General features: G+C 58.0%; 3 protein-coding genes across 6 annotated transcripts in view; 1 reads left to right on the top strand and 2 right to left on the bottom strand.

Moving 5' to 3' along the window:
* LOC104142969 (phosphofurin acidic cluster sorting protein 1) overlaps positions 1-1,515 on the bottom strand; it is a 70,445-nt gene extending 68,930 nt beyond the window's left edge. The window contains exon 1 of one of the 3 annotated variants that reach the window (XM_068940871.1): positions 1,322-1,515. In XM_068940871.1, the coding sequence (XP_068796972.1) occupies positions 1,322-1,515 (194 nt within the window). Of the gene's footprint in view, positions 1-657; positions 914-1,321 lie in introns of those variants that run through there. The other 2 variants (XM_068940872.1, XM_068940873.1) reach the window with 2 other exon arrangements.
* A 6,478-nt stretch (positions 1,516-7,993) lies between these two features.
* Positions 7,994-11,667, top strand: LOC104142944 (transmembrane protein 121). Of its 2 annotated transcripts, none has more exons than XM_068940863.1 (2): positions 7,994-8,067; positions 10,097-11,667. In XM_068940863.1, the coding sequence occupies exon 2, from the start codon at positions 10,098-10,100 to the stop codon at positions 11,055-11,057; it is 960 nt and encodes a 319-aa protein (XP_068796964.1). In that variant the 5' UTR covers positions 7,994-8,067; position 10,097; the 3' UTR covers positions 11,058-11,667. The 2 variants fall into 2 exon arrangements, with proteins under 2 accessions (XP_068796964.1, XP_009671445.2); XM_009673150.2 differs by lacking the exon at positions 7,994-8,067 and adding an exon at positions 8,532-9,537.
* Positions 11,668-13,073: 1,406 nt separating this feature from the next.
* LOC104142942 (kelch domain-containing protein 3) overlaps positions 13,074-19,977 on the bottom strand; it is a 39,372-nt gene continuing 32,468 nt past the window's right edge. Inside the window, exons 10-15 of the mRNA XM_068940862.1 lie at positions 18,111-18,249; positions 15,978-16,044; positions 14,985-15,089; positions 14,788-14,862; positions 14,540-14,657; positions 13,074-14,272 (exon numbers count right to left, since the gene is read on the bottom strand). Coding sequence (XP_068796963.1) covers positions 14,133-14,272; positions 14,540-14,657; positions 14,788-14,862; positions 14,985-15,089; positions 15,978-16,044; positions 18,111-18,249 — 644 coding nt within the window. The 3' untranslated portion in view covers positions 13,074-14,132. The remainder of the gene's footprint in view (positions 14,273-14,539; positions 14,658-14,787; positions 14,863-14,984; positions 15,090-15,977; positions 16,045-18,110; positions 18,250-19,977) is intronic.

Below are 19,977 nucleotides of genomic sequence, written 5' to 3'. Positions count from 1 at the left end.
TACTAACAAGACTTCCCACCTGAATCCTGCCATCCACGTAGCCCACTTCTGAATTCAGTCTCCCAGTTATTTTGTCTTTGCCTCGCCCAAAGCAATTCCTCCTCTCTCTAACGTTTGTAGCTTTTCCACTTGTGGAGACTATGTACACACACTTCACCATCACCAAATTCTGCTCTCCGCATCTGCAACTTCTACTCTTTCTGCAGAAAGTCAACCTGATAACCCTTTGCTGCTCTTTGGAATACAGTTTGTGAGTAACCTACCCACAATTAAACAATACCCTAAGTCACTTTAAAATGTATAGAGGATCACTGCTTCCTGCTCCATATGACTGCCTCAGCATGCATCGCCCAAAGCTGCCCAGGCCTTTCCCAGACACATCACATTGCAAACTCCTTCCGGCCTGCTGCCTTCTCAGCCCAAGACCTCCTTGGGCACCACAGCCACATAACTTTACCGTACGAGTTGGAAGTACTTCAGAACATTTCTACTCCAACCTCAAGCACCAGGTTTCTCCCCGCAAGCATGCCGACCTTCTGAAACCCTTTCACAAAGGCTGGTGTTCTTCCCCCTGCAGGAAGGGTTATTTTTCCTATCTTGAGTTTCACTTGTCTAGTTTTGGGGCAGCACTTGATATGTCACTTGCTGACAACTTACCACAGACACACGGATCCAGAATGACTTCTCGATTCAGCCCCTCAACTGAGAGATCTCAACACTTGCGAGGAGACTTCACAATCAACGTTTGATAAGATGAATTAGCGCAAAGACACTCAGTCCACCAACACATCCAGCACCTCCTGCCTCCAAGGATGACAGAGGGCTTTGCATTCTTCCCGCCGGGTGCATCTAGCCCGGACATGCCCTCATCCATCCATTCAGCAACGACATTCACACCGTCCAGCTTCGTCTCCTGCTCTGCCAGAGACACAAGCGCCAGCTCAGCCGGCCGCGCGGTGAGGCGACCCCTTTCGCTGCTGCCCTGCCGGCGGGCTGGGCCGCGGGAGACGCAGCCAGCCCGACCGGGCACCGGCAGCGACGACCGTCACCCCGCTGGGGCGCGACGCCCTGCTCGGCGGCCGCTCCCGGCCCTCAGGGCAGGGAGCAGCAAGAGGCCTCGCTCCGGCCGCGGGGCCGGTCCGCGGGGACGCGCGCGCGCGCCCACCGGCGCGGCGGGGCGGAGCGGCCCGCTGCCCCCCGGCACTGCCCCGCCGCCAGCGAGGGAGGCCGGCCCGGCCCGGGGCTGCGGAGGGGCGGGGAGGCGGCCCGCCCCCCCCGCCGCCGCCGCCGGGCCGAGCAGGGCCCCGCGGCCCCGGCGTACCTGGGCACGCAGCTCGGCGCCGAGCGGTCGATCTCCCACGTCGCGAAGAGGTTCATGGGCACCGGGACCGGCCCGGGGCCCGCCACCGCCATCGCCGCCGCCGCCGCCGCCGCCGCTGCCCCGCCCGCCGCCGCCGCCGGCCCCGCCGCGGGGCCCGAGCCCAGCGCGCCGCCCGCCGCCGCCGCCGCCGCCATCCCGCCGCCGCCCGACCCTGGGGATGGGGGCGGCCCGGGCCCCTCGCCTCAGCCTCAGCCCCAGCCCCAGCCCCAGCCCCGGCCCCGGCCCCGGCCCCGGCCTCCGCCTCGGCGCGCGCCCGCCCGCCCGCTCGCTCGGGCGGCGCGGGGCGGGGCCAAGCCGCCGGCGCGGCCAACCGAAGGGCGGCAAGGCGTGGCCGGGGGGGCGGCTCGCGGCCAATCAGAGGCCGGCGGGGGAAGCGGGGCGGGGAGGCGGGGAGGGGCCGCGGGGCCCTCAGCCAACGGGAGCGGCGTGGCGGCCCCAGGCGGGCGGGGCCGCGGTCCCTTTAAAGCGCTGTGGCCCCGCCCTTCGCGGGCCCGCGGAGGGGCGCGGTCGAGCGCGCGCACGGCAGCCGTTGGGGCGCGCACGCCCCCCACCCCACCCCACCCCACCGCGCGCCGTAGCCCCCGGTCCCGCAGTAACCATGGCAACGGGGAGGCGCGGGCGGGGCCGGGCGCCGCGGAGCCTCGCCGCGCCGGGGCCCCGTGATGGCGGCGGCGGCGGGACGCTCGTTTCCTCCTCAGCCCCCCCCCCCCCGAGCTGGGGGTCAGACGCTCGCTGCGGAGGAGCTGCTGGCACTCCGCACCCCCCTCCCCACCCACCCCGGGTCACAGAGACCATCCCGCCCCCGTGTGACTTCTGACCCCAGAATGAGGGGATTTGTTGGAAAAGAAGCCGAAAAGGGTCAGCCGAGGCAGCTGCGGGGCGGGGGGGGGACGAGGGGCGCCGCGCGGCGGCGTAGGCCGCGGCCGTTGGAGTGGGCTGGAGGCAGGCCGGCAGAAGCCCGGCCCGGTGGACCAGGTGCCCGAGTTGGGTCCGTGCAGGGAAAAATGGAAAGAACCACGGACCTGGCAAGCTACAGCGGAAAACGGGCTCTGCAAGAGGACTTCAAGCTCGTACTGAGTCTTTCCTCCAGCACACTGGGAGCAGGGACCCGCCAGTACGGAGGGAGAGCGCAGGGCCGTCACGGGTGGCTAAACAGATGCCTTCCTTTGGTGCTCTTATGGCAAAAAAAAAAAAGACTTCTTTATCAGGGCCTTAGCAGAGGAGCTGTCTGGTAGAGGCGCTGGAAAGATGACCAAAGGAACAGCAGCCAGCCGTCAGAGCAGGACGGTGCTGGCTGTGGAGGCAGGGAAGGGCAGGGATGAACGAGCTGAACCAGGCGCTGCGGGGCTTTCGGGTGACCCTGCCCAGGAGGAGCTACGGAGTCCAAGACCAGAGAAAGAGCGGATGAGTCAATAAGTGGTCGGTCCTCGCGACGGAGAGAGGCCAACAGCTTCCGCAGGGACCATGCCAGGACATCTTCAGCTGTGGCAAGGTTTTCTGTTGCTGCAATGCTTTCCCCAAGCACACTGTGAGGTGCTGCCTGTGCAAGCGGAGGGACCAGGGTTTGAGAAGGGGGGGCAGCGCAGGTTTGCAAAGCAACATAAAACACTCTCAGTCTCTACTGAGGATGTTTTCTTTTGCTCGCTTTTCTTTTCCTGGTCAGGCCTAATGTTCTGCAGGTCTTTTTGTCAGCTCTTCCAGAGCTGATGTTTCCAGAACATTATCTACAAGGATTTCAGCGTCACTTTCCTGAATACTAATGCCTAATTTACAGGCAGTCACTGGGACCTTTTCTTTTACCTTGCCTTTGTCAGTCTTACATTTCATCCGCCATTGAGCCCCGAGTCTGTCAATAATATGCAGTTATTCACATCAGCTTTCAGTTTGACTAGCTGAATCATTTGAACCATCAGCAAACTTTTCCACCTTGTTGTCTGCTCCCTTTCCTAGCCCATTGCTGCATCTGATGACCAGCACAATCGCACAGAGCTTCTGTCTTGTTCTCAAAACAGCTTGTTTGCGGCTTCGGTGCATTTTCCCTCCTTTAAGCAGTCATTGATGCGTGAGAAGACCTTTCCTTTAATCCTTAACAGCCTGGGTTCTTTAAGAGCATTTGCTAAGGGGTCCTAGCAGAAGCTTTTTGTGGCAATTCAAATGAATCAAGGATGAGCTGCATTTTCATCGCGTTCTATAAATGAATGTTTAAAAAAAAAAAAAAAAAACACCTTGTTCTGCAGCAGGATGAGGCCTCAGTCACATGTCAGTCATGCCGGCCTGGCCTTATCGCAGCATTTCCACCCATGATGGTTTGCTCTCAGCTGGGTATCAGCGTTGCCTCTCCCTAAAAGCAGCTGACTGCTTCAGAGGACCCTGCTAGATACGGCAGCACCTCTCCAGCACTTCACCTTGTCCATTTGCCTCTTCATCTTAGTTCCCATTCCCAGTTATTCATGAGGTACTGTGATTGCACCCAGTGCTCCAGACTTTTGCAGGTGTTCTGGCACTTCCAGGAGGTCAGCGGCGTCTCAGAGCAGTGCAGCCTGCTGAAGTGACAGTCCCAGACTCTAGCCCTTCAGGCAGCCGCGAGTGCTGTCAGTGGTGCTGCTCTTCCAGGCCACCCACTCTGGCCTGGCAGGGCTGCTTCTCTCCTGCCTTTTTGGAGGGTGCCCAGCACTTCCACTTGCCTCTCTCCCCGCCGCTCTGTAGCTGTGCCAGGCTCTAGGGGCTGCAATGCTTTTTTGGATGTGTTGAAGCACTCCATATGGTCCCCAGGCCACAAGCAGACTTTTCGCTGTGGCCACCCCCTTGCAGGTTCTTGCTGACAAGCGTCCCTCTTTTCCTGCAGTTCTCCTCAAGGATGTTCAACATGGTTGAGGTGGATTTCTCTGGTATCTCCCTACAGCCTGTTCCCTTTGAGTACCTCATTCCAGCTCACTTGTTTAGTTCAGCCTTTTGGCTTTTCTACAGATGAATTTATGCATTTGTTCTCAGTCTTTCAGTGTGCCGTGTTTATTTGGGGATTCGGCTACTCAGACTGCTCTTTTTTTTCTCCCTTCGTGTTGTACTGACTTTGCGTCCAGAGGATGAGCTGCCCAGAGCCATGGTCTTCTACACACCGGCTTTCCCCTGTCTTTGGGGTTAAAATTCGCCTATTTTTTTTTTTCATTATAAGTGCCAGAAACTGGTTATGTTTTGGCTTAAACAGGGCCTGGTACAGTCGTCATCTAATCCAGCTGCTTTCCTACCATCTCCTAAGTTGAGAGCTTTCTGTGTGCTAAGGACCATCTGAGACTTGCTTTACCCCAGATATGAGCTCTGAGCATGTTGGGGAGAGCAGCCAAGGAGCCCTGCTCTTTAGCCTCCTAGCAACCAGCTTAAATTGTGCCTTTGCTTTCTTAAATTGTGTCCTTCTCCTTTTCCATGCATCACTGCTATCCAAGTGGACCCTGCCCACCACTTCCTTTCCAGCACCTTCAGCACTGTTGAGAGCCCTCATAACCACTGGGGGCTTTGTCCCTGGCAGGCGAGGCACCGCAGTGCACCTCTGTGTGTTGGTCAAGCCCACATGAGGCGCCTGATCCCTTTTGGCCAGCACTTTTCCCTGGACACCTGCACGAGCCATGGGGCACCTTAGGCTTTGCTGCCTGGACAAAGTTCAGATCCAGCCAGTCATGGCAGGTGCTCGGGAGTAGAGCAGTTCTTTTCAACATGGATGACCCTCTCAAACTGCCCTTGTTTTGGCTGTGACAGCATCTTTCATCACATCACAGCAAAGCCCGGTTTTCACTCCTGTGACCACAGAGGTGAGCTGGGAGATGGTCCTGTTCTCAGGCTCCTGGGCCCAGCAGGGGTGCGTTTGGCCATGCCCTGGGTGGCACATTGCCAAGACAAGCCCACCCCCACTGATGCTGCAGGTGCTCTGACCACGTCTGGGGCTGGGGGAGTATATGGGGGTCATCCGGGGGGGGGGGGGGGATTCTGACTCTTGGGCCTGGGTGGGACAGGCAGGTACTTGTGGTGGTGTCCTGGGCAGGCTGAATAGGGTTGTGCTGACACCCAGTGGCTATGGCACAAACAGCCTTTCTCCTGGGATGTCCCCACATCCCGCCTCGGCTTCCTGGCCCCAGGGACAGTGCCACATCACCGCTGCTCCTTGGCCTGCCAGACCCTGCTCCACCACTGTGGGTACCTTGTGCTACCAGGAGGTGCGATGGCGCCTTCCCTAGCTGCAGGACATCCGGGGTGCACGTGCTCCACCTGCAATGCCAGACGCCTCAGTTTTCAAAATCCTGTTGAGTCAAGGCTTTCTGAACTGCGTGCGTTACTGGCTCCTACCTTCCCTTGAATGCCTCAGGACCTGCTGCTGCCACAGCCCTGCGCTGAGCGCCCATCATTGCTCCGTTTGCCGTGATGGCCCTTTCAGTCCTCCTCCAAGCTGCTGCTAGCGGAAATAGCAGCTCTGTCCCACAGGCTGGCTTTCAGGTGCTCGATGCCGTATGTGACTGTTTAAAATGAATGTTATTCAAGAGGCGCCATTTTCTGAGAGGCCGAATTCACACCCCAGAGGATTTTGTCACCATTGCTTAGCCCCGTCCCTTACAATCTGTATTTTTTTGCAGATGGTTACCTGGCCTGACTCTGCATGTTCATTCATTCGTTTTCCAGCTTGACAAACCCAGTTCCTGCTCCACCATGCCAATCGTCACCTTCCAAGCACTTTGCTCATGTTAAGCCTTTGTTAAAGGTACCCTGTTAGCTTTTTCTCAGAAAGTGTCCCCCCCCCCCCCCCCCCCGGCCTGGTTCCAGCATTGTATTTTAGGGAAGCACATAAGTATCTGCTCTTGCTCTGGTTGCTTATTTTTATGTGCGTTGATAAAGCAGTTCCTTACTGCTTCCTACACAAACTTTGTCAACACCTGTCCTAACCTCTAGTGAAGACTCAGGGGTTTCATGACTCCAGCCCAGAGAGTAATCAGTCCCGCTGCTGCCTCCGGCATCTCTCCCCTGCCTCCCTCACACGGGTACCTCTGTGGTCACCCAGCTGGGCACCCGCCTGGAGAGACGCGCCAGGGCTCCAGTCCCCACGGACGCTGCACCAGGATCCAGCTGTTCCTGGTGATGTTCGGGGGCCCTGGGGCGTCCAAGAGCTGGCAGGTACGACGCGGGACGGACTTAGGGGCAGGCTGGGCGCAGCAGGCGGCGAGGTGGGCTACCAGCGCTTCTCTTGGCACACAGCGCCTGCTTACAGACTGCCCCTCACTCTAGCCTATGAATGGTTTTGCTCTGAGCCCGGCTCCCGAGACCTGAGCGCACCCCTGTCGTCCCAAAGATATATATTTACAATGAGCGCTTCAAAGTCACAGCGGATACCTGCTGGAAAACCTTCCCTGCGTAGCTAAGACACGAGTCAATCAGCAGCAAGCTTGGCCTTAAAGGCGGTAAGATGCTCCGAGGGTAGAAGGGCGGCCGTGGAGGGGAGCGCCCAGCAGGCTGCGGGAAAACCGTTGCCTTCCCCAGCCCGGTCTGTCCGCCCGCAAGCCCCTCTCTCTCCGCAGCTCAGCTCGGCGGCCCCGGGCTGCCGCACGGGCCGGGGGGGGCGGGGAGGGCGGGGGGGGCCAGGGCGGCCAGGAGGGGCCGGGGGGGCTGGGGGGGGGCGGGGAGGGCCGGGGGGGCCAGGGCTGCCGGGAGGGGCCGGGGGGGCTGGGACTGCCGGGGGGGCAGGGAGGGCCGGGGGGGCCGGGGGGGGAGGGCCGGGGGGGCCAGGGCTGCCAGGAGGGGCCGGGGGGGCTGGGGGGGGGGCCGGGACTGCCAGGGGGGGCTGGGGAGGGCCGGGGGGGCCAGGGCTGCCGGGAGGGGCTGGGGGAGCCAGGGGGGCAGGGAGGGGCCGGGGGGGGCCGGGACCGCCAGGGGGGGCCGGGGAGGGCCGGGGGGGCGGGGAGGGGCCGGGGGGGGGCCAGGGGGGGCGGGGGGGGCGGGGGGGGGCCGGGACCGCCAGGGGGGGCCGGGGGGGCCAGGGGGGGCGGGGAAGGCCGGGGAGGGCCGAGGGGGCCAGGACTGCCGGGGAGGGCCGGAGGCTGCTGGGACCGCCGGGGGGGGTCCGGGGAGGCCGGGGGGGGTCCGGGGAGGGCTAGGACCGCCGGGGGGGGCCGGGGGGAGCCGGCGGGGGCCGGGACCGCCGGGGGGGGCCGGGGAGGGCTGGGACCGCCAGGGGGGGGCCAGGGGGGCCTGGGGGGGCGGGGAGGGGCCGGGGGCTGCCGGGGGGGCCGGGGGGGCCGGAGGGAGCCGGGGGGGGGCCGGGACCGCCGGGGGGGGCCGGGGAGGGCCGGGGGCTGCCGGAACCGCCGGGGGGGGCCGGGGAGGGCTGGGACCGCCGGGGGGGGCCGGGGGAGCCGGGGGGGGCCGGGGGCTGCCGGGGGGGCCGGGGGGGCCGGAGGGGGGCCGGGACCGCCGGGGGGGGCCGGGGGAGCCGGGGGGGGCCGGGACCGCCGGGGGGGGCCGGGGGCTGCCGGGACCGCCGGGGGGGGCCGGGGGAGCCGGGGGGGGCCGGGACCGCCGCAGTCCCCGCCCGCCCCGCCGGGAGGGGCCAAGCGCCGCCGCCGCCGCCGCAGAGCCGCCGCCGGGGCCAGCGCCGGGCGATGCCGCGCCGGGCCCGGGGCCAGCGCCGGCGCCCCGGGGAGCCGCCCGAGGTAAGCGCGGCCCCTTCCCGGGACGGACCCCCGACGGCCGGGGCGCAGCCGCCGCCCCCCCGCCCCCCCGGCCCGGGACGCGGTGCGGTGCGGTCCCCTCGCTGCCCCGACACCCGCCCGGCCCTGGCTCCGGCGGCGCCGCCGCGAGCAGGCAGCGAGGGCACCGCAGCCCCCGGCCCCCCCGGCCCCCCCCCCGCTTCCCAGCCCTGCTCATGGCGGCTGCCGCAGCCCGGCTGCAGCCGCGGGACGTGCCGGACCGCAGCCTCCGCTGCCCGGGCCCCGCTGGCGATTTCCACTCCCTGGGAGAGCGGGGGCCTTCTTGTGCCTGCCGGGGCCGGGGGGGGCCGGGGGGGGCCGGCTCGCAGACCCGGGGCCGAGCGGGCGGCTCCCCCGGCCCTGCCCCGGGCCGCCAGGCAGCTCAGGAACCTGAGCTACTTCTTCGGCTTGCAAAGACCTGATGGAGCTGCGGGGTTAGACGCTGGAGAGACCGAGGCCACGTAGCGCTCCAGACGTGCCACGCGTGCTCTTATGCCCGCCAGCCTCGGCTACCTCTCCTGCAGAGTCACCTGCAGCTGGCAGGTCTCGGCTTCGCTGCACCCCTCAGACGGCCTTTCCGCTCTGCCAGGGTGCCCCGGCGTTCTCCCTCCGGGAGAGGCGTGATTGCACAGGACGCCCGCTCCCTCGGCTGAAAAGAAGGATTTTTCCCAACGCCTCGAAGCCTCACGCGCCCACAGCCCTGTGGGTCGGCGACAGCATCACCCGCATCTGCATGGGGGGGGGGGACCGTTAACCACAGAGCCTCCATCCTGCCCCCAAGCACAGTCAAGCGCCAGCTCGTCCCTGCTCAGCTGGCAGCTGGAACAGCGTCCCAGAGCCCCTGCGCGGCCCGAGCGTGGCTCAGCGGTCTCTGCTCGGGCAGCCATGGCGCAGCGCTGGGCCGTGCGGCAAGCGGGCTAGCCTTCCCCGCCGTTTCAGCCCGGTGGCTGGCTCTCCTCCAGAGCAGCTGCTGAGCCACGACAGGCCAGGCGCTGTCTCCACGCTCCCGCCTCCCCTGGCAGCAGCTGCCCGCAGCTGGGCTCGGCTGGCCGGGAGGGGGAAGCCCGGCGGCCCCCGGGGCGTCGAGGCAGGCAGGCGCTCACAGGGCCGGGCTTGGCTCTGCCCGCGTGTCAGACAGCCGAGCGCCGAGCTGAAAGGAGGGGTAGAGGGCCAAGCAGTGGCTTGGGGCTGCTTCGCTTTCCTTTTGCTTTAGCCCACCGGAGAAGGGTGGGCACAGGCAAACAGCCCCAGGCAAAGCCCTACGGTAGCGTGAGGCTGAAGGAAACCAAAGACAGTGGGCCAATTTTTTTCTGTCCCATCCTTCACAGCACAGCCAGGCTAAAAATAATGCAGCTTCTCCCAATGCTATACGTGAAAATAAGGAAGGCTAAAAAGACAGAGGTCCTGGATCATTGCCGTCAAGGACCTGCTCAGGTTGGAGGCGCAGACGTGGGCTCCTCTTCCTTGCAGGGGAGAATATTAGCCAGTGCCACCAGCTGGGTAAAATCAGCAGGGGGGAAAAAAGCAAGTGGGAGGGATTAATCAGTGCAAAGAGCTACTGGAAGAGGTGGCGGCACGCCGAGTGCTTGAAGGCTGCCCGCCACGCTCCCACAGCTCTCCCAAGTGCAGCCCAGGAGCTGGATCTCCATGCAGTGCCGGGGTAAGGGGCCTGTTCGTGGTGCCCCCAGGGGCTGAGCTGGGGCTCACAAGCCCTTGCCCTGGCCTCGCTCCTTATGTGGCAGAGCTCTCTGTGCGAGTGAAAAGCCAATCCCCTCCTGTCAGGACATGGCCTGGCTGGGAGCCATGCGAGTGCTTCGGCTGTAAGCCTGTGGATTTGGGACAAACTAGAGGTCTAGAGTGGGAGAGGAGTCCCCACAAACCCTCTTCTTTCCCCCACCAAGTTGCTGGGGAGAGGTGGGCAGAAGGGGGCCCTGGGGTGGGAGACGGGGAAGCCCGACAACTCCCTGATGGTCCCACCTGTTCCTCTGTGCAGGATGGTCCCCCCACCACCTGTCAGCAAGCCCCATGTGTGCCTCTCCACCGTGCTCATCATGAGCAGCCTCATCCTCATGGACGCCTACCTGGTGGAGCAGAGCCAGGGCTCCAGGAAGCTGGGCATCTGCGTCATGGTGGCAGTGGGCGACGTGTGTTTTCTGCTGGTGCTCCGCTATGTGGCCATCTGGGTTGGGGCGGAGGTAAAGACAGCCAAGCGGGGCTATGCCATGATCCTCTGGTTCCTGTATGTCTTCGTTCTGGAGATCAAAGTCTACTTTGTGTACCAGAACTATAAAGCTGACCGGAAAAGCCTGGACCTCATGGCCCGCAAAGCCCTGACCTTGCTGCTCTCCATCTGCATCCCAGCCCTCTACGTGCTGTTGGTGGCCACGGAGCACATGGAGTACGTCAGGACGTTCAAGAAGAAAGAGGATCTCCGCAATCGCCTCTTCTGGGTCATCGTGGACGTGCTGGATGTGCTGGATATCCAGGCCAACCTGTGGGAGCCCCAGAAGAAGGGGTTGCCACTCTGGGCTGAGGGCATCATGTTCTTCTACTGCTATATCTTGCTCCTGGTCCTCCCCTGTGTATCCCTCTGCGAGATCAGCATGCAAGGGATTGGCATCATGCCACATCGGATGATGTTGTACCCCATGCTAAGCATGCTCACTGTCAACATCACCACCATCTTTATCCGAGGCAGCAACATGGTCTTCTTCAGGGATGCCCGGGTCTCCAGCATCTTCATGGGCAAGAACATGCTGGCTATTGGACTGAAGATCTGCATGTTTGTGCAGTACCAGCGACACCGGCACCATGCATCCCTGGGCCCGGGCCCGGGCCTGGGCCCAGGCCCAGCCCCACAGCATGGCTCCCAGACCCAGCCACCGTCCCCTGGGCTGTGCAAGTCTCAGGACCAGTCGGCCTGCCCCGATGAGCTAACCCGGGACAACACGTGACAGCCAGCAGGAGCCACAGCCTGGCCATTGCTATGCTTGGCCATCATTGCAAATCCTGCAGTTCCCCACGATGAGGGGGAAATATCCCTGCTCCTGTCCCCAAGGGGAGCATGGGGGTGGGGAGGCAGCCTCCATGAGGCTGCAGAGCAGTTTGGGACCTCAGCACCCCACCTGGCGAGGTGGGTATCAGATGGCATGAGGTGGCCGGGTTTGTCTGCAGTGTGCCGTATCTCCCCAGGGCCTGCTGGGGCCGTGCAGCCATCTGCTACGGGGGACGGACATGCCCCTCACACACACCCTGGTCCTTGCTCCCAGCACAGCACTGCCCTTCAGTGAGCTGGGGCACAGGCCAGGTGAGGGCGCGTAGGGACGCTGGGGATCGCCTGCTCTGCCTGCGTTGTTTGCCCCAGCTCCGGGTTGGCTCGCTGCTTCACTGCAGCCTGCCCCTGCTGCAAGAGCTGGGGTCCCCAGAGCAGCAGGAGCAAGGCCTGACCCCCACACCCTGGCCATCTCTTCCAGACAGCCCCAGGCCGGGGGGAGGGGGGCCTCAGGGAGGGTCAGCATCCTTTTTTGTATTTCCTTCTTTGCAATAAAAGTCCTGAGCCCTGCAGCCTCCTCGCCTCTCTGTGTTCCCAACTGCAGGTGGGTTCCCCCCACCTCCAGTGGATTCCTCTCTCTAGTGTGCCCGGACATCCAGCTGTGGCTGCAAGACCAGTTGAGGGCACTGGGGGAGGTCCCGTCCAGCAGCCATCCAGACCTGGGGAGAGTACCCAGCGCTGGTGCCTGGTGGGTCGGGAGCCAGCCCTCCTGGCCGGGGGCGAGAGAGGAGCCAGATCCTTGGAGCTTGGTGGGCTCTGAGAGCGTCACAATGTTGGGGGGACTCAGTTGTCACCCACCTACCATTGCCTGTGCAACCAGCTGCAGTTAAATCAGCTAGTGCAAGCCATGCCCCATAGCTGCCCACCCCACCCCAGGGACATCCCTATCAAGTCCCAAGAGCCCACCTGCAGGGCCTCCAGATCAGCCCTGGCAGAGAGGACCTGCTGTGCTGGACAGAATCAGGTGAAGTCTGTGGTCTAACACCTTTCTCTGCCAGTCAGGCCTCAGGCAGAAAGAGCCATTTGGCTCCAGCGGGGCGGCAGGGTAAGGGAGAACCTCTTTGGGTACGCACCAGGCTTGCTCACCACAGGGCAGTACTTACCAGCAGCTGGGAAGGGGGATACACAGACTTGGGAATGCTGTTCTTGGCACAGCCCCTCAGCAAGGCCCTGGGAACAGAGACCTCCCCCACCCCAGCCGAGCCACCTCCAGCCTGTCCGGGCCTTGCAACTTTGCCATGGGAGATTTGCGCAGATTAAAAATTCAGAGCGCAAAACAGCAGAGCACTGACAGAAAGGACCACAGTCCCCTTGGGGTTTGGTGCTGTCACACCACTCCCAGGAAAACTCTCTTCCAAAGGTGCAAGGATGCTGCAGCTTCTGCATCCAATGTCACAAGGCAAGGAAAGGAGGAAGCAGCCAGGTGCAGTGCAATTCAACAAATCACCGGTAGGTTAAAGGCAGCTGAGGATTTCCATGTGATCTCTAACCAAGCTGGCATGTCCCATTTCTCCTGCCTTCCCCCAGTTACACTAAGCCCCGTTACCAGCGCAGAACTCACATCACCCACAGGAACCGCACGAGAGGCAGATGGTTCAGTAACGCATTTAGTCAAGCACAATGGGAGTTGCTCATCTTCCCATTTCTTGCTCATTGCAGGGCCTTTCCCCCAGGCCCCACACACCAGCTGCCCACTTGCACACAAGGCAGGGGAGCACTCTGCCCCCCGAGCTGAGGGGTCTTCCCCAGGCACCGGTTCATACCAGGATCCGACACACGAGTCACATCCATTTCACCTCCATGCCAGCACAACCACAGGGCAGTCAGGAGTGAGGGGAGAAGAGAGCTGGGTGTCACATGCAAGGCTGGGGAGATTTATCAATTTCCGTTAAGACTGTAACAGCAGCCACACCAGGAATAAAGGAAAAATAGAGTTTTATTTTACACAGAACCTGCGTTACCTAGAAGCACTAACAGTCCTTCAGAGACCAGGCTGAGAAGGGGGGCAACTCTGCTGGAAAGATCCCGGGCAACAGTAGCTAAACACAATCAACAGCACACCCTCGCAGCAAGGAAGGCCAGCCATTGCATGGGCTGCATGCCAAGAGTGCAGCCCACTGGTCAAGGGAGGCCACTATCCCTCTTTACACGGCACATGCGAGACTACCTCTGGATACCGTACCCAGCCAGGGCCCTCAGGTGACGTTGATCTGCTGCACTCACTCCAGTTGAGGACAGGAAAACCGTCAGGGGCTGGAACACTCGACCCGTGAGGAGAGGCTGAAGGAACAGGGCTTGATCAGCCCAGAGGAGGTGGCTTGGGGGAGGCCTTCCTGCACCTATGAGGAGGTTATTGGGTAGACAGAGCCAGGCGCTTTACTGAGAACAAGAGACAATGATCATAAGTTAAAACCAGGCAAATTCCCACTGGAGGTAAGGGGAGGGGAAGAGTTTCACCCTGAGGGTAGGAAGCAGTGGAGTAGGGGCCCAGAAAGGTGGCAGCCTCTGTCCTTGAAGGTTTCCAGACCCAACTGGAGCAAGCCTTGAGCAACCTGATCCAAATTCAGTGCTGGCCCTGCTCTGAGCAGGCGTTGGACCAGAGCCCTCCCACAGCCTCCTCCCGCTTCAGCTTGTGGCTGAAGCGTCAGCAAGGCAGCTCAGGGCTTGTGCTCTCCTAGTTAGGGTAGGAGACAAGCAGGTCCAAGAACAGAGCCAGATGTCAACTCCACATGAATCAGCACGATGGACTTGCTCACCACCTCAGCATGGTTTAAGCCCAGCCCCAAGAGGGCATTTCAGTTTCCAAAAGCACATTTTCTTCAGCTCAGCCTCTGCCCTGCTGGCGAATAGCATCACGGTAAAGTGAAAGGCAGATATGGGGAAGAAGGATGGCAGTCCTCAAGGTCCAGTCAGGACAGCAAATCCCAGTGGCAGCCTTCCCTCTCCCTCTTCAGACAACAGCGCGTTCATCCAGCAGTCACAGGCTCTTCTGTGAGGGCAGCCGGCGCTTGTCTTTGATGGCATTCCTCTTCCTCTTCTTGTTCAGGAAGCTCTCCAGCTTTCCACTCCTCTTCAGCTCTGCGTACTTCTCTGCTAGCTCCAATTTCCGCTTCTCAGCTGAAGAAGAGAGGAGCAAGGTTTTAAACCCAAGCCAATACATCCCTACAGACCAGCCTCTCCTTGCCTCTCCTTCCCTGGCTCCATGCCTGGCTGGTCCCTGGAGTGCCAGCACTCAAACAATCCCTCCACAGCTCCAGGGGCGGTTACTCCTGCTTACTCCTGCTTTCAGGGCTCGGAGTCCTACCTGCGGGCTTTATACCTCTGTGGCTGTCAGCCGTCACCTCTTCTGCATCTTCCTTCAGTGCACTCACACTGAGTACTTACATTTCTTTAGGAAGAAGGGTTTCTTCCCCTGCTGGGCCAGTTCCCGTTGCTGTTTCTTCAAAGACAGCTCCCTCTCCCTCCATTTCTGCTGTTTTTTCTGCTCCTCTTCTTGCTGCGTCTGTACGGAAAGGACAGATTATGTCAGCAAGCGTTTATGCAAACCTTGGGTCACACCTCCTTTTGCGCATCACCTCACAGGAGGAGACACTGCACTGAGCCAACACTTCCTGCCTCAGGGACTATCTCACCATGCGCTTCAGGAGCTGCTGCAGCTTCTCCTTCTGCTCCATATTCCGGCATTTTTTCAGCTGTTTCTGAATCATCTGGAAGAGAGAGCAGAAAGCTGCATAAGCACATGCCTGCCACCTCCACTACAAAAGGCCTTTGAGGAAGCTGCCACTGCCAAGCAAGGTCCTTCTGGCCAAGGACAGGCACACAGCATCACCTCCTTCTCCCGCTGCTTGATGGTGTCCAGGAAGCTATAGGTCTTCAGAAATATTTCAGGGTTATACTCTCCAGACAGGTCATCAAATCGAGGGTCTCGCTGGACCTGCAGGGAAAGGAGGAAGTAAGAGCCACAGCCAGGATTATCCTGGTAGCAGCCTGTTCACTCCCCTCCCATGGCTCACAGGTTTTGGAGGGTTTTTTTTTGTTTATTTTTAACAGCAATCTTACACACCCACCATTAAAAACACCTGCAGTCAGCAAAGACCGAGTCCGATAACCACCCTCACATAAGACCATCATGACTGTTTATGTCCAATATACCAAGCAAGAGGCATTTCAGTATGTGAGCCTACTTTCCAGAAATGGCCTATTCAAGGAATGGTGGCATGAGGGCTGCTGCAAACACTGCAAACACCAGCAGCTCAGACCTGAAGGTGTCTGAACATGTGTTGCCAGGCTGATGGATTTGGAAACTCAAATCTTGTTAGATTTCCACAGATAAAGTATAATCTGCATCAGATCATACAAGAAGATGAAGAGATCTCCAACCGATGAAATAAACATATTAGAGGATCCAGAAATAGCAAGTCAAAGTTAAATTCAGATTAGAACCTAGATGGACATTTGAACCTCAACGTAGTTAGTACTGAACAATGACCATCGGTTGCAGTGCACTTGCCATTGGTGATAAGCATTCTTCTAGCAACATTTGGCTCTCAAATGTTCAAGTTATTCCCCAGCTTTCGCATTAAGCAGGACAGCAGGCTAGACAAGGAGCAGCCCCTCTGCACCCAATCTCTTGTTCTCCCCAGAGATATGCCGCTACCCGCATTCCCTCAGTTGGATGCGGGTCCAAGCCCTGCCCTCTGGAAGCAGCCAGGACTCCGTCATCCTCAGCAGCCCCGTTACTATTTCTGTGCCAAACGTATGCTGTGCCCCTCAGTGTTGCCAAGGGAAGGCAGCTCCCAACCTGGGGAGGGGGATCACCCACCTTCTTTGTAACAGGGACCACTTGTCGCAGAAAAGGCACAGGTTTCTTGGCAGACATCTCCAGTGGCCTGAAAGAGAAAAATGTACTTGAAAGGAGAAGAGGGCAGCAAGAGGCCCAGGCTATTGTGTCAGCAGATTAGGCAGAGCCTCAGGAAGACACTAACGCACAGTGCCAAAACAGCAGACGGCTCCTGCACTCAGTCCTCACTGTGATACCTACAGAGAGCAGAGAGGTGACTCAGTCGAGAGCCAGACACGGCTACTAGAAACCGATCTATGCACGTGTGGTTAAAATGATGCTACACAAAACACGTCATCCGAGATGTGCTGTGTCTTGTGCCAAAGCACCCAAACCTCACTGTACTGAGTGGAAACCTGTCACTATACTGGGGACGTCAGTGAATGCATTGTTCCACTCTCTCCTTCATATTTTCACTCGTCACGTAACACCCCTCTCATGCCTGGCCTGCCACCCATCCATTCTTAACTCTGGTTTCACCCTCCAGTGCAAGTACTGAGGTTGGGGACATCTGCACTGACCTGGTAGTTAGAAACAGGTCAACTCTACCGTGTCTGGGATCAGTGAGAAAACATACCTCAACACAAGCAGAGGAAAGGCTGGCCCCTAGGAATAAGGGCCATACAGCTCAAGAGAGACTTTACAGTGAATCGGGGGCACGGTGGAAACCATCTGCAGTGATCAAGTTTCCCTTGCAACACGGGCCTTTAGAGTTTGATATTTTAGGTGTATGAGGAAGACTGCATAGAGTGGGAGAAAAGGGTATTACTCTCCCCATGTTACTTGGATGCCATGTGCTGTGATTTGCCAGTACATCAAATAAGTTCTTGGAAGCATGAAAAAACTTGTGAACCACCCACTGGGAGAACTGACATTATACCCACATTCAGCAATGCAATAACGCTAAGGCAAGAAGCACAAACACCCTCACAGGTACAAACAAACTTTCCAAATCCCACTAATCCATGTGTTTTAGCATCAGCTGACGTGGCTACACCTCTCTGCAGTGCTCTTGAATCAGTTTTATAAAGCATCACTGAAAATAGCCGAGTTTCCTGGGATTTCCCTGAAGTCTTTAAGAAGTTTACTTCCATAATAAAAACATGAGAAAAGGAGCATCTGGGACTTCCAGTGATGCATCGCTTGAAGGATTAGGGGAATCAAATACAAACAATTACGCAAACCTGTTGTGGCAGAAACAGCGACACTGTGTGACAAAGCTGCACTACGCAAAGTCCCCCAGACTCGGGTAGAAAGTAAAGCAGAAACATTATTCTGATCAACTGTTTAAAGCAGGAAGAACATGTATTCAGCAGAGACTGAGAAATAGGTGAGGCAGTGGCAGTGAAACAGAGGAAGCCTGTTCAAATCATTTGAATATGACTCCAAGGACTGAGAAAACAGCTAACGACTGCAAATGAAGGGCATATGACAACTGCTGCGGGTCAGGGCCTGTGGAGGGCTGTAAAAAGCTCTGATAGGTTTTATTCTGTTCAATACCTTTGAGAGTCACCACACAAAGAGCATCTACTGAATATTCTGTTAGGAGGTGTAAAAACCTTGGAGGGCAGAAAAGAATCTGTGATGACCAGCACTGGGGAGGGGGGAAAAAGGAAACTCCACACAGACAGAGCAACAGATGCGAGACAGAAACTCAACACAGAGCAACAGCAAAAGGATGAATGACATTCCAGAATAATTGCCTGACTCTGCAGCTCCAGCTGGGCAGAAGATGCTGATAAGCCGCAAGAGGTTCAGAAGACAGCAAGATAACTAGTTCAGGACCCAGAGGGTTCAAGTAAAGCACAATCTATCGTACAGTTTAGAAAAGTGTACTATGCCATGGGTTAAAAGCAGAGAGTGTAAAAGAATCAAGCGCTGGTTTTAACGGCAAAGTAGCAGGTGACAATTGGGGATCTGAACGTCGTAGGATATTGGGCAACAGACCATTTCCAAATGAAACGCTGTGCTGAAAGGCATTACTGCATGGCACATTAAAGGAGCTCTAAACCAGCTCCAAGGCAAAGGCAATACTGCGAGGAGCTCGCAACACAACTTCTGGAACGCAGAGAGCACACACGCATGTTTTTCCTGATCACAGAAGAACACGTTTACCCCTTTTTGCTTTGTTGATGCTTTATCTTGGGTTTGATAGGATTTGCAGTCTTCTTCCCACCGGCCACCTGCTTATACACTCTTGTTCCCATACCATCGTGCACCTGCAGTAGTTCCTCAAAAGACATGTGAGATAGATCTAGAAGAGAAGAGAAGAACACACCTGAAGCAAACAGCTTCTCAAGGCACTCCCTCCCTGCTAATTCCACATAGACATCTCAGACAGAGATGCCGGCATGAGCACAGCGGTACCATCCCTACACAAATGCAAAGAAACCGCTGCATCCCTCGGCCTTTAGTTTCCTCTCTCATTAATCACTACGGTCTCTTGCAGCAGGAGAGTCTCCTCTTGCTGCCCAACATATTCTAGCTTCTCTCTCTCTCTCTCTCTCTCTCTCTCACAGTTTTTACCTGGTACAAGAGTAGAACGAGTTATGCATTGTGATGTATTTTAGTTACACTGCTAATTCTGATGCGTCTCCTCTCAGTCCTGACTCTCTCACTATAACAGCGTTCTCGTCTCATCTCCTTTAAAAGGACATCATCACATCCCTCGTACCATGAGGCCAGGCAGAAGGTGCAGAAAAATCTCGTGGCCTTTTCCGTCTATCTACACTAAAACGGTTCCCTCAGCAGAGCCTCTTCAGCACTTTCAGAAGCCAGTAAGCTGCAGTGAAATCCAGATCTTTGACCTCCGCTTCCTTATTATCAATAGGAATAGCTTCTAACCCAATGTGGGAAGATCAAAGCCCCACAAGACCAAAAAGCAGTCTCATACTCTAGCTCTGCTGGGAGCTCCCACAGTGTTATAAAATACAAGATGTAAATAAAATAATACTTTTCTCCTCTGACTGTTAAATACAAGATCAATGTGAACAACAGGAGAAACTGCAAAAACGATTCTATGCAAAACGCTGATAAATGCACAAGCTATTCTTAGGGAATTTTCGGTTGCAGTGTTTCTTTGATCTCCCTCAGTGACATACATCTTACAGCTGCAACATATAAGATATTATCATTCAGAGCGCTGATTATTATCTCAACAGCACATGATTATTCTCCCACTTGTAGCTGCAACCAAGACAATTCTTTCTAGCTTTACACCTATACAACACCTGGGTGACAACTGCCTGCCCAACAAGCACTTCTCAACGGCGCTAGGCGCACAGTCTTCCTAATCCTTTGTGATACTAAGCGTCTGACATGAAACATCCCCGCTGTGGCCTAGCAAGAACAATCACGTCCTGCCCCATGACACAAGGTTTCTGCATGCAAAGCTCAAGTATTGCTGCCAAGCTCAGGAAGCAACAGGAGATCAGTCACATCGGCTCAGAGCACCAGACCCATCCTCCCAGTTACCCTGCCCTTGGCAATAACCATGACTTTCTGCTTCAGAAGGGAGTAAATGCAAATTCTCTCCAGTTCCTTCTTGCCCCTGCCATCAGCTCATATCCTCCAGCAGGAAACGTAATGAACATATCCAAGTACTACCTTACGGCATGTTTCCCTTTGCCTGTCCCAAACACCCAGGAACTCTGCTCTGTTGACACTCATTAGTCCTCTGAGAAGGGGTAAAGGAAAACCATATATCTATTTTTTCAGCACACAGCACACACAAAATAGTAATACAGCTCTATTTCACTTTTCCCAGAAACACCTTTCCCGCTTATCTTACTGCACTTTGATATCCTCTCTCGCCTGGGCTCCTGCACGTGTCCTAGCCCCACGTTTCTAGGGATGAGAGCACTGCTTTTCTTTCTACGCTCCCTCAGGTTTCCCATCTTTCCCCTTGACAGTCTTGTGCGATCCCTTATGGCCTGCATGCTCAGAACATGACATCACTTGCAGGCCAAAAGACTGAGCTTGC

Source organism: Struthio camelus, chromosome 3 (genome assembly GCF_040807025.1).
Source record: "Struthio camelus isolate bStrCam1 chromosome 3, bStrCam1.hap1, whole genome shotgun sequence".
In the NCBI taxonomy this organism is placed as follows: domain Eukaryota; kingdom Metazoa; phylum Chordata; class Aves; order Struthioniformes; family Struthionidae; genus Struthio; species Struthio camelus.
The sequence above is the reverse complement of the archived record's forward strand: the minus strand, read 5'-3'. Positions and strand labels throughout refer to the sequence as shown.